This window comes from Dermacentor variabilis, chromosome 5 (genome assembly GCF_050947875.1).
Source record: "Dermacentor variabilis isolate Ectoservices chromosome 5, ASM5094787v1, whole genome shotgun sequence".
Lineage (NCBI taxonomy): Eukaryota > Metazoa > Arthropoda > Arachnida > Ixodida > Ixodidae > Dermacentor > Dermacentor variabilis.
The window spans coordinates 27,073,221-27,086,008 of NC_134572.1; the positions used below are offsets into that span (position 1 = coordinate 27,073,221).

The window sequence follows — 12,788 nt, forward strand, 5'->3', positions numbered from 1 at the left end:
GGGAGCTTATGAGTATTACTTAAAGAACTTCAAGTGCTTTTTGGATCAATGTGGGTCAAGGTGGACTTATAGTCGGTTATATGACGGAAACAGCGCGGGACCTTTGTCATTGTGAACCATTTAGTGAGCGTATTGCAGTTTGCCAGGTAATTTTCGAAGCAACATCATGCATGTGGAAGGGTTTAAATAAGCAATTATTATTGGTCGGTTAAACCCCACATGAGCAATAATTGGTGCACAAGTTAATTCGAGCAACGCAACGTAAACATACGATATGGTACACTAGAATATGCAATCGCTTTACTAAATAAAAGAGCAATCCTCGGCCCAATGTGGTTAGAGTGCAACTGCTCAGTATCATATTCTGTAGTATTTTTAAAAAAACAGTGAGTTCCCGCCGCGGTGGCTAAGCGGCTATGGTGCTGTGCTGCTAAGCGCAAGGTCGGGGAATTCAATCCCGGCCGCACTTCAATGAGGGCGAAATGCAAGAACGCCCGGGTCCCGTGAATTGGAGGCACGTTAAAGATCCCCTGGGGATCGAAATTAATTTGAAGTCCCTTACTACGGGGTGCCTCATAATCAAATGGTTCCTTTGGCACGAAAAGCAAAATAATTCAACTAGAAAAAATCGCCAGTACACGGCTGTATTCCCCCTCCCCCCCATGCTACGCTATATTTCCTTTAACTGCCACGCTCGCAAGAAGGGCCGAAGGTGAAAGTATCGTTGTCACGTATGACAACACGAGATGTGTTGTCACACACGAGGGTGTCGTGACCGAAATAACCAGCACATGAGCAGGCGAATGCCATTGTAGCTTTTCGGAGTGAGAAAAATTGAACTTGATGCGTGGCTCAGAAAATGATCCCAAGTTTTCATTGCATTCTCTAATTATTTCAGGTGCATGACATTTTTTTCTAATCATTATTACCATTATTCACACCATTTCTTATTAGTTCCCTCACCGCTAGTTGGAACGGCCTGCAGCACGTTATAAATAGCTTTTAGTGCATGTTTTACAGAGGCGGTCTAAACTGACTGCTCAATTTTTCCTTTATAATAAATCTCACTCTGTGAGTGCTCATATGCGAAAGAGAAAAAAACAAACAGCATCTCTCGTTATGCTCCTCTCATCCCTTCGTCCCTGTTTTGTAAAATTGTTTTCGGACGAAGAATAATTCATCACATTGCATTTTTGTGTTAAAATTCAGTAAGTCTTACCAAAAAAGTGAAAAACAAGACGCACAAAATCTTGGTAAGCAGGTTTTAACAGTTATTTTCCTGAACTTAAAATTTCCTGATGCCCACGGAAAATACGAGGCATCGACTGCGGTTGACGTCGCAAGTGCGGCGCTTACGAAGCACTACGTGTCTTTGAACTTCTCTGCCTTCAAGAGCTATATCGGTTTTTCGGATACCGAGCGTGAGAAGTGCAAATTATAATTTTATTTTCTGCCTTACGCCATTTAAATATCTATTACTGCAAAAGAAAGGCGAGTCTCTGCATGTGTGCATACATGTATGCCTCCTAAACTCCGCTCGTACAATGACGCCTTGTCCGGACACGCATGTGGCCCTCACAGCGACGTCACATGTACAACGTATTGCGAATTTAGCAACGTATAATTCTTCGCACTTTCTTTAAAAAGGCAGTTGTTTCTGCTAAGGCGACAAGACACTCAGGGGCACTTTTGAACACAGTGCATGTGTGATCACAGACACATATTTTTTTTTTCACAGCCAGTGCGAACAGATGCCGCTGTCGATCTTGCTATTTATTTTCATCGCGGGCTCTGACAGATTGACAATGGTGTTTTGATTGTATTCCCCATGGAAAACTTCCCCACGTTTACGTAATGCGCATAATCTTTCATTTAGTATAGAGAGGCCCGATGTCTTCAGCTCCCAAGACTTTTCACGCAATAAAAACACACAGTTTTAGTGATAATTCTGTCTCGCCGAAGCTTTGTGCTTGTTATTGTGGTTTTAATAAAATAATGCACAATAAAAACAAGAACTAAAGGAATGGTTACAAAACAGGACAGAAGGGGTACATTTCTCATGGCGCTTTCAAATGTTCAATTTTTTTGTGTCTGCTTTAGACTGCACTTCTAGCAAGGGTCACTAAAGTTTCTACGGATGTTGTGACAACAAAGCACAGCTGCGATGGGCAAGGACTTTTGGCAGCTCGCGGCGTTTCACGCACGTGCCAATTCCTAAACTTCGGCGTCCACTGTTATATGTTCATGCTTCCATGTGTGTACAATAATAACTGTTCATTTTTAACCGAACGTCCGAGTTCATCGATCGCCTGATGGAGCTGAAACCCACGTAAACACGATTTTCGGGTGTACGAACACCATCCTAGTTATGGCAAACCCACATGCCCAATATACACAAGCTCAATGAAGTTTGAAAGAAAGAATACCTGACCTGGAGACTGGTTATCTTGCCGATCGTCGATATTGATGACTGGTGGGAGATGAAGCTAGGGAAGGGATTTAAATTCGTCTTTAGAATTAGTTTATCACACAGGGTAAGCAGATCAATACACCGCAAGAAAAATATATGCGACTGCAGCAACAAATATTCAGAATAGCAAAATAGAACAGCTAAACATGACCTTTTTAATGGCATAGGATGCGTTAAGAAAGCGATACGGAAAAGTTCGAATCACCACGCCAAGTCATCATCTGTTTACACCCGTCTTTACGTGTGCGAGTCCGTATGCGCGCTGCAGTTTAACTGATCTCCATATATACGCACGTAGGATGAGTGTGTTACCTGTGTGTGAAGACTAACGTTTGCGGATTGCACTGCGCGCAAGAACTATTAAAAATCTATCAATGTGGCTCAATGGCTACAGAGTGGTGCTGCTGAGCCTGAGGTGGTGGGTTCGATACCCGGCAACGATGGCCTAATTTAGATATATATACATACCTTGATCCTTGATACATCCTTAATACCATGTTGTACGACAAGTTTCAATGCGACTACAAGACTGCTGGTCCCATAAACCAATTTATGGATGTAACCTGGAACTTGCAATCATAGGAGGGCTGATTGTACCTTACTGGAAAAAAGAATGGCCTGACGGTGCTTGGAACGTTTATCTCTAACGAGCAAAGTCATACTCTGTAGCATAACGTCTGTGGCATTTCGTGTTTGTGCTTCGTCATCCGACCATTCGGCAACGTTGTAAACATGCTTTTAAATGTCAGTAACCAAATTGAGCAGGTAGTAATAGTATCATATAACATTCCAACCCACGTTAAAAGCCTTCAAGCCTTTAATTATACCACTTAACTGCCAGTTACGGTTCTCCATGTCTTCATTCTGCTCTTCTTCTTCTTCTTTGTTGTCTTCGTTATCTGTTCACTCAGGAACACTACATTTTCTCGGGCATCTATTATAATCCCAGTAGGGATAATAATTGAATAAATAGGATGGCAATAGAATTCTTCTATATCGTCCCTCCTGAGATGATACTGAAGAATATTGGCTATCGACACCTATTCTGTTTTTCCTCAGGGTCCTTGATAATACACGGTCTTGGGAATCCCTTGGTGCTTTCCTGTTTTCAATACTGAATATGAGCCTACAAACTAACACTCTGAATCCAGCCCACTTCAGGCTATCACTATGTCTCCTGGTTCAATATCGGGAATCGTGGACTGGTGATGTTTGTCGAAGTTCTTTTTTCATTGGTTTATGATACTTCTTCTTCTGGTGCACATCCACTAGTTTTTCGGAAAGTGTTATTTTTTCAAATGTGTTAAGTTATTGGTCCGTAGGTAACCAACAGTGTTTCTAGAAAGCGGGAGAGTAAGGGCTACATCCGAATACTGTAGTTTGAGATCAGATACGGCGACGAACTGCTGCTTCTAGTGCACACTTTCACCCGTTTTTGAAGTTAGGGTATAGAGCTAGGAGTTTCTTCAAGTCGGGAATTAGTTTTTCTGCAAGCGAATTCGTTTCCTGGTGATACGATGCTGGAAAACGCAGCTCGATGCCTCTTGCTTCAGCCCAACGGCGCAGTTTTTCACTTCGGAATGCCGATCAGTTGTCCGACAACGACGACCTTGACATTGAAGAAGATATCCCTCTATAGAAAAGACGTTACACAGTTCGGATCTTCCTTGCCAGGTTTTGCATCCGCGAACCACGTACGCTCGGCTCCTGCAACTAGGAATGATTGCGTCTTTTTGACCCCTTCGTATTTGTTTTTGAGTTCAGCAAGATCAAGATGTAGTATTTTCGATGGCTACATTTGAATATTCCGACGCGACAATTTTGTTTCCACACGGCCTGAACTTGGGTTTCCAATGTTAGCAGTTATGACACGGCTTTATGTGTTTAGCGAGACCTGTCTTCATGCCTTTTCACGTAAATCTTTGCGTTAACGTTGTGTGCGCTTTAATGAATCCATTATGGCGTCCCGACTCCCGACTGTCATGGTAGAGTCGCAGTGTGATCAGTATCGCTGTTGCGGGCTCTTATACCTTGCCGTTTTGTATTTTCAGGTGTCCCACAATTTCATTATATACACTTCTTCAGAGATAGCTTCCCTTGGTTCATGAAGTCTAGACAGGTCATCTTTGTTCTAGTGCTTTCGTCCTGGGCGGTGCGTTGTCTCGAAAGTGCACTGATGAATTTCTTTTAGTTGTGCGAGTTGCAAAAGGTGCGTAGGGCTAGGTCATCAGTAAGCATTTTGAACGTTCTTCTTTCCAGATAGCTTATAAAATACTTGAGGGCCATAACTAGAGTTAATGTTTCTTTCTCTGTCGTAGCATAGTTTACTTGGGCCTTGCGAAATGTGCAAGGAAAATATTATATCACTTGAAGTTCTTTCACAACATGTTTGTGGGCATGTATTTGATAAAAAGCGGCTCCGGTTCCATAATGAGAGGCGTAAGTGTACAGTTTAAAATCCGTGAGCATCAAGACAGGGTCTGAAGAACAAATTTGAACAAGTTCGGCGTAACAAAACTCGCACCCTTTAGAGCACACAAATGGGGTTTGGCCTGCTCAGTGCACTTAGAATTATTGATACATCAGTAATGCGGTCATTCATAGTTCTTGGATAGACGAGCATGTCGTCAGCATACGAACTACAAAATTTCCCAATAGATTGTTTGAGCACAGAATTCATCACATTCTGGAGCCATGAACTTCAGTTTTTCCACGCAAATGGCAGCTGGTTATACACGTAGATGTTGAAAGGTGTAATAAATGCAGTTAATATCTTGGTTTCCTCTTTGAGTGGTGCTTACGAGGACCCTTTACATAGGTCTATCATGGAAAACCATTGACACCCACCGGTCTTTTCAAATTTTTCAGCACTTCGGGGCATCGGGGTAGGGAACAAGTCTGTTTGTCAGTTGATAACTATGCAATCTCTGCACAAGTGATAGGATCTGTCTTCTTTCGGCACTATAGACTCCTTGCAAAAGTACGCCGCTCGCGGCAGCCGGCGCAACTACGTGCGCTGCCGCCATCTTGTGGGGGTGCCGCCAGCTGCCGCTGCTGTTTCGGCTGTGTTGACTAAGCAAAGCGTCGCTTCGTTCAAGGCTCTTACATTACAAGTCTGCGTTAAAAATATTTTTTTGGCAATGGTTCACTTCTCCTGTGTTCCTGAATGTCACCAGGATGAATACCGATGCAAAAGCGGCGAGAAGGTACGTATACGTGCGTGCTATTATTACGGGTGTTGTTCGCGGAAATGCCACTGTTGCCCTGCTGCATTGACCCCGCGTAAACGAGCTTGCAGCGAACTTTTCCCGCTGCCGTATTCCGTTTTTTAGAGAAACATTGTGGGAACGCTTTAGAGGCTATGGTAACTGCGTCGCGCGTGTGTGTGTGTGTGCGCGCACGTCTGTGATCCCAGCAGGAATGAAACGACCGTGCGTGCTTAATGCAGGCGTTAAGCCGCGCTTCACAAACACTGCGCAAACTAGCCGCTCGAACTTTGTTGTCCACCGCGTGGGACGTTTCTGCAAAGCGTTCGTTTATGCACGCATGTCTTCAGATTTTGTTGGTCGGTAACGTTTTGGGGCACTTATATAGAGGGTAGAGACGCTGTCGCTCCCTGAAACCACGGCTGTACTTATATTATCGGTTTCTTATCCGTCTTTAGAGACTTCATCATTCAACTGCGTTGTGGCGAAGCAAAAACACGAGCATTTTTAGTGCAGATTTATGAAGAAAAGCCCCACATTTTTTAACAGGTGGTAGCGGGACAACCGCCTTTTTTTCGGGAGACAAACTATCTTGCGGTTTAGTAATGAACAAGCGGCTTAACAGTTCCACGAGCCTAAAGCCCTTGTAAGCGATTCACCTCAACAAAGTGGTTCTTTTCCGCTCGAGCCTGCATTCACGCACCGTGTATAAAGCTACAAGTACTACAACAACTAATTATTTGCACATTGCAAACATTGAATGACCAAATTCGGTTACATTAACCGCCTTTCATTCAGATAGCCTACTACATAGGTCCGAACAAGCGGCGGGGTGCAGGAGATATTAAGCGCTTCCCAACATGCCGAATCCTTGTGTGCACCAATGTATTGGCCTTGCAGGCTTTCTCAGCGCTGTTACTGATGTTATCTATGAAATTGGCTTCATTCAGCCGCAAAAACTTACCTTTTGCAGGAGTAGTTCGCGGAGACTGTAGAGGCAACAACGTAGCTCTCTGTCACCAACTTGTACGCCTTTCGTCGGCCTTTCGTAGTATTCGTCGAAACAAAACTGCTGATTGCCGTCTCCCGGAGTGGCGGGAGGCACGACAAGTCACTCTCCCAACCGTGTACCGGGTAAATGACGCCGCTCATGTCGAAATTCATGTCCAAGTGACACCTGACAACTCCAACTTACAGCAGCACCTCGTCATAGAATAAAGAACCAACTTCACCTCGTTACGGCGGTTACGGCGCTCCCGCGCTCACCCGCAACATGGCGAATTCATTCCCAGGCTGCCTTTCGCAACCGAAACCGAAACTGGATTTACTCGGCAGGTGGCGTACTTTTGCAAAGGGTCTATTAAGCGTGAGGCAAACGGAGACATCGAAGGCCTTATGATACCAGAATCCAACTTTCCTTGTATCTCCTGTTTAAGCCATACTTGGTTTTCATGGCTTAGCCCACATGCTTTCTATCTCACAACACTTTTGTCTCAAAGTTCTAAAGGCACACCGATCGCAGTCGTTGCGTGGGCATAGGTGCCGACACAGAAAACTCCGAGAAATTTCTACTAAACCTCGCTAGAGCTTGTGATTGCGTTATCTTGTCGTTGAACAAGGTTGGAATGATCGGTGGTGATGATGTCGTTCCAGAGAAGGTTCATTTCAACACGTTTAGTTTTAGTAGTAGTTAGAAGGCGGGAAGTACTTTTTTTTCTACATGTAACGGAAGTACCGGAACATGCTACACCTTATTGGACATAATGAGCTTAGAAAAGACGCCTCAAAAGCTCCATGCGGGAACACTTCAGAGGCAGTCTGTTTGTTCAAGGTATCCACCTACTATCCTAGCAAATAAGTGATAACAAGAACCCCAAAAATAGTCAGTAGTTTCAGAGAACTTACGAAAGAATGTACTTTTTATCCAAGCATGAAATACGGGTGACTATAGTCACCCGTATTTCAAAAATAATTTAGTGAGTTCACACGTCCGTATACATTGTGCAAACTCTGTGAATATGTGCGTCTCGTCTTCAGCTGGTACTGTGAAAGTATCATTGATGCCAAGTGGCATAAACTTAGTAATACATACCTTCCTGTGTCTTCTGTGAGCTTCTTTTGTCCACAAAGGCGATTTGATTTCGTATATAGTATGAGCAATTCGGCCATCTTCAGAACGCTCCATTTGCGCCATAGGTTTGATGCGCATTGTATCACTGAGGATACCTTCCTAAGCACAAAATACAAGAAAAAATGTTTTCTTTTCGATTATTAACAGTTTTGGAACACGGTTAAAATTTCATGACTGTTTATACGACATTAGAGAAAAAGACGCCGTGCCGGCACACAATTCTGGTTTAGACCTTTCACTGGTCAAAAGAATGCGTCGATTCGGTTCTATGACAAAATACAAGTGTCACAGTACTTACAACTTGGACGCCATCATCTTCGTTGACTATGACGGAAGCCATGCTTTTCTCATCGTGATACAAGTTTCTCTCGTAGTATTCGCGCTTCATCTGTGTGTTTGGACATAAGTTTATCATTTTACTTGGTGCGAGAAGTTAATATGCTTTGACGCCAATAGCACTGGGTGGCAGTTTGAGTCGTACTCACGAGGTAGTGGACTTGTTCGTTGTTTGATTCAGTGATAAACATAAAGTCATCTGAAAACACCTCACTCTTTTCAAGATTAAGTGTAATGTTCTGGTTTACCCGAAGTACCTTTCGCCCATTGTTGTTCCTCGGGGTAAATAACGTCGGATAGACAATTTGGCCATCTATTGTTAAAAAAGAAAAAAATTGTTATTTGGCAGTAATGTTTTCGAAATAGTGCCTAGCTACTACTTCAAGCATTGTTCTCTGTTCATGCGATAAATAAGAAATTGCGGGGTGTACTACGTGCCCAAAATCACGATCTGAATATGAGGTGCGCCGTAGTGGGGGACTCCTGATTGACCTTTCACGACCCGGTGTTCCTTAACGTGCACCCGAAGCACGGTACACGAGTGATCTTGTAGCCCACCTCCAGGGCAATAGAGCCGCCTTGACCGGTATCGAACCAACGACCTCGAGATCAGCATCGCAACGCCGTAGCCACTAAGCTACCGCGATGCGTGCAATTCAATTTTCTCATTCCTACTGATACAACTGTGTACTCTAACCATTACGCTCGTGTAAAGAATCAGGAAGCGTTACACTGAATATCAGTGGGATTTAGTATAGGTATGCAAAGCGAGGTGCGGCTACTGGCAGTCATACATCTTCGGTGTCATTAAAGTGTTTCAGCTTATGTGAGGCTCGCTACGCGGAGGAATGAGAGTTGTCATTGCTCTTAAATATGTGCAGTGCTGCACCTCAGGGATTTGCGGCAAAGCCCGTCATTTCGGAACAAGCAAGGTCCGAGCAGTCCGCAATGCTCCCTCAACATTGAGCGAACAGCTCCTGTAGCTATGCAGCGTCGATAACGAAAAGCGCACTCTTCGGGTGCGTTGTTTTCATGCAGACTGTCAATGCCAGGGGAGCCAGCTGTCGCTAGTGTGATGTGTACGGGGCACACGGCTTACGGTTGCGACAGCGGACATTGTCGCTTCGCTTAGTAGAGTGACTTAGTCAGAGTTGCTTGCACATGGTTTCTGCTTTAATCTAATAGGCAGGAAACGTGAATATTGTGTTCGAAATTGGAGCAAAAGAGTGCACTAAACTGGAGTGACATTTGTGAGTGGGTAAGAGCACTTACTTCAGGCGTTTGTTGAAGATGCTGTGAAAGCCGCCTAAGTGGTAAAGAAATGCTAAAGTGCAAGCAACGAATTGCAAAGAGCTACTTTGGAAGACATCTTTCCTGAATAAAGCATTGTGTGCCGACTGTTGACGCAAACAGTACTCTTGCCATTGTGATAACAGTTGTCCTTACGGCTATCTTGCTATCCGTCCAAAAATAACGGCCCATCCCGAAGGTGGCTCAGCCGAAAATGTAGGTCGTTCAAGGGGGTACGTGCCGCTGGATATGTGCCGCTCTTGAATGAAACGCGTTGAGGCCAACTTCGGTCACTCTGTATTTGCCACTGTGTACGCACGCACTTGACGGCGTCGCTGCCATAAGGCGCAGTGTGTGCTAGACCTGAGCGTTGCAGGGTAGTCCGGCGGCAGTGCGCGGCTGCAGTACGCGTGACGCGTTTGGGCGGTTCACATACGTCGATGTTGTCTTCGTAGATGAGTGGTGCCCGAATTTTTTCATCAATAAATGGTAATTTGACAATATGATATGAACGTGTAGCGAGTGACCGATTCTGCATTCGCTGGGGGGAGTGAAACACGAACAGGCAGCGCTTCAGCGCAAGTAAATTGTGCCATTTTCTTTTAGACCGAGGTTTGAGGGGAGATAAAAGAGAAGTTTCAGCCGTCAGTAATGCTTGCGTTCTTCTTCCTTTCCTTACATGTAGGTACGATGGAAGCAACAGAAAGAACGCTTTTCTTACATACCTTGCAATGTCGATACCAAGCAAAAAAGAAGGCTTGTCTCGACCGCTAGGGCAAGCATCGCGTCGGGATGAGGCCGCAGCACTTCTAAGATAGCAGTAGTAGCACACTATATACTTCTTAATCGCTTTACGCAAGCCCACTGACGACAGCAATGACGCATGCTGTAGCCACAAATGGCTAAGTGACCCTTCTTGTTCTTTGGTTTTGGAAATGGCAAGCCGTGCGTTCTTGACGTGGTCTTTTAAAACATTTATGCCGTGCTTCTGCGGCTCAAATATCCCACCGACAGTCGAAGGAAATTTCAGCATTGCTAAGTTAGAGAGATAATGACCTCTCCTTAATAAAATGTTCCTATATATCTGTACTATGGTTGCTCATTGGTTGCTACCATTGGTTGCTAAAGAAGCCGAAATTATATTACGTTCCGTTAACGCGTTCCGATATAAATCATGTTGATTTTTTCAGTGAATATCATATTTTCTTGATCGTTACGTTCACTTGAGAACTCTACTTCGAAAGAAGCACAGAATCACGTCTTGAAAAATGTTGCTTTGTCTGAATGGGAACGCGACCATCGTGTTGCCCTCCGAGTCATTCTTGGCTTAGCTCGTGAGGCGCGGTCTGTTTCATTAATCACTGAAATACACCAGCTACCCCTGAGGCTGCAAGCAGATCAGAGAGCGTTGCATCATCTAGAGTGTCTGCACTGCGCATCATAATGACAAGCACTTATTAACCGGCTGATTCAGTGACCGTTCTCTTGCATGGGTAAAATGGCGGCATTGTTTATTGCTATTGCTGGCAGTTCAGAAGTTACTACATCACTGACAACTCCAAAGGAAGCAAACAACAGATGCCCTTTCCCGATTCATCTTTCGATCCCCGAGATACATAAAAGGTCCGACCAGCCTGCTTCGGCACTATTCCAGTTGGCCCAACCGTACTTATCTGTAAAATATGGAGACCATCTTGAAGTATTTATGTACGCATTAGTAAACAGCGACGCTCTAGGTGCTGCAGCAGCTTTCTTGTGATCTTCGATTGATATAAGAAGAGTGTTTCGAATACCTCACCCATCCTCATCAACAACTGCGGAGCTGGCAGCGATTGATTTGCTCGGAAGTATGTACAGGAAGAAATAAGCATGTCGAAAGTCGTCATCCTTACAGATTCCCGCGCTGCCCTTACCAGGCTGTTGAGAAAGGATTCCGATAGCCCTATTCTACGCAGTATAATGGAGCCCGCCAACGAAATTATTCCTTTAGGGGTGTGCCTCATTGCCCAGTGGATACGTTCGCACCGGGCTATTGCTGGAAATGAGGAGGCTGCCCGTCTCGCTTCAACTTGTGCTCACAACGCGAGTGACTGCCCAGAAATTTCTTGTATGATTGACAAGCCCATGTGTTAATCCGTCGATACCTCCTAAAGCTGCACTTGGACCACTGTGTTGCAAGTGGGTCGTTCCCTACCCGTTTTCGTAGTCGTGGCTTGCCTCGTAGTGCTAGAGCACTGTTAGTGAAATTAAGAGTTGGGTTGTGTTGGTGCGCTAACGCTTGTATCGTCAATGACGTGTGGACAGTCCGCCGTGTACGTTCTGTGGCTACTGTGAGAAACTTGAACACCTTAGCCATCTAATGTGACTCGAAGGCCGCTCTCTAGTGTCTCATGTCCCCTTTCAACCACGGAACAAATGTGCAACCTGTCGCAGACATCCGACTACTCCCCCATCACGCAATCAACAAGGGGCAAAACATCTTCTACTAGTGGATACTGGGTGACTGTGAAATTTCGGGAAATTACAGTGCGGATGATGCCGCCCGATCGGCCCGCGATGGTGCCCATGTTATACTAATACCGCTGTCAGGAACAGATGCAGCCACAAGTCTTCGCTTCCTCGCCCGCGAGATTACGCAGAATCTGTGGAACACCAGTGAATTCATGAACGCACGTCTCCACAGATTGTATCCACGTCTGCAACTCCGCCTACCACCAGGGTTACCACGAGCGGAAGCAACACTTTTGTGCCGCCTGTGACTCGGTGTGGCATTCACGAACTCCCATTCATTCCGCATTGGAATGGCCGACAGCCCTACTTGCCACACCTGCGGCTGCGAGAAGACGATTGAGCACCTCCTTTGTGACTGTCCCCGTTACAAAGTGCCAAGAGAAGTGCTCGTGACGTTAGAAGAACTGGACAATCGCCCTTTACAGACGAAAAAGATCTAGGACACTGGAACAGACGGGCTTCGGCACTCAAGGCCTTAAGGGCTGTGCTGAAGTTTTTGAGGACATGCGAATTGTGCGACCGTCTTTGAGCGTTGTAGCGCATACTATTGTGTTACTGTGTGAATTTTCTGGTTTCCTTAATCCCCTCTTCTTCTTCTTTCTCCTGTTATTATCTTTACCCCTTTCCCCAGCACAGCATAGCCAGCCGGTACTTACACTGGCTATCCTGCCTGTCTTTTCTCCCCTTTGTCTCTCCCTCCCTTGAACACCTTATGTTGGAGTGGCCCGCATTCGTTCCACAACGTGCACTGCTAATTAAGGAATGTGGACTGATTGGTCTTATGTGTACGACCCTTGGCGATTGCCTGTTTCCGAGATGGAGTGCTGTTCAATGCGACCAGGCC

The 12,788-nt window shown here is 45.1% G+C and overlaps 1 protein-coding gene across 1 annotated transcript in view; it reads right to left on the reverse strand.

Moving 5' to 3' along the window:
• The window catches only part of LOC142582376 (venom metalloproteinase BumaMPs1-like), a 32,668-nt gene extending 22,383 nt beyond the window's left edge, over positions 1–10,285 (reverse strand). Inside the window, exons 1-5 of the mRNA XM_075692025.1 lie at positions 10,159–10,285; positions 8,293–8,456; positions 8,106–8,195; positions 7,769–7,906; positions 2,432–2,486 (exon numbers count right to left, since the gene is read on the reverse strand). Coding sequence (XP_075548140.1) covers positions 2,432–2,486; positions 7,769–7,906; positions 8,106–8,195; positions 8,293–8,456; positions 10,159–10,216 — 505 coding nt within the window. The 5' untranslated portion in view covers positions 10,217–10,285. The remainder of the gene's footprint in view (positions 1–2,431; positions 2,487–7,768; positions 7,907–8,105; positions 8,196–8,292; positions 8,457–10,158) is intronic.
• Between the last annotated feature and the right edge of the window lie 2,503 nt (positions 10,286–12,788).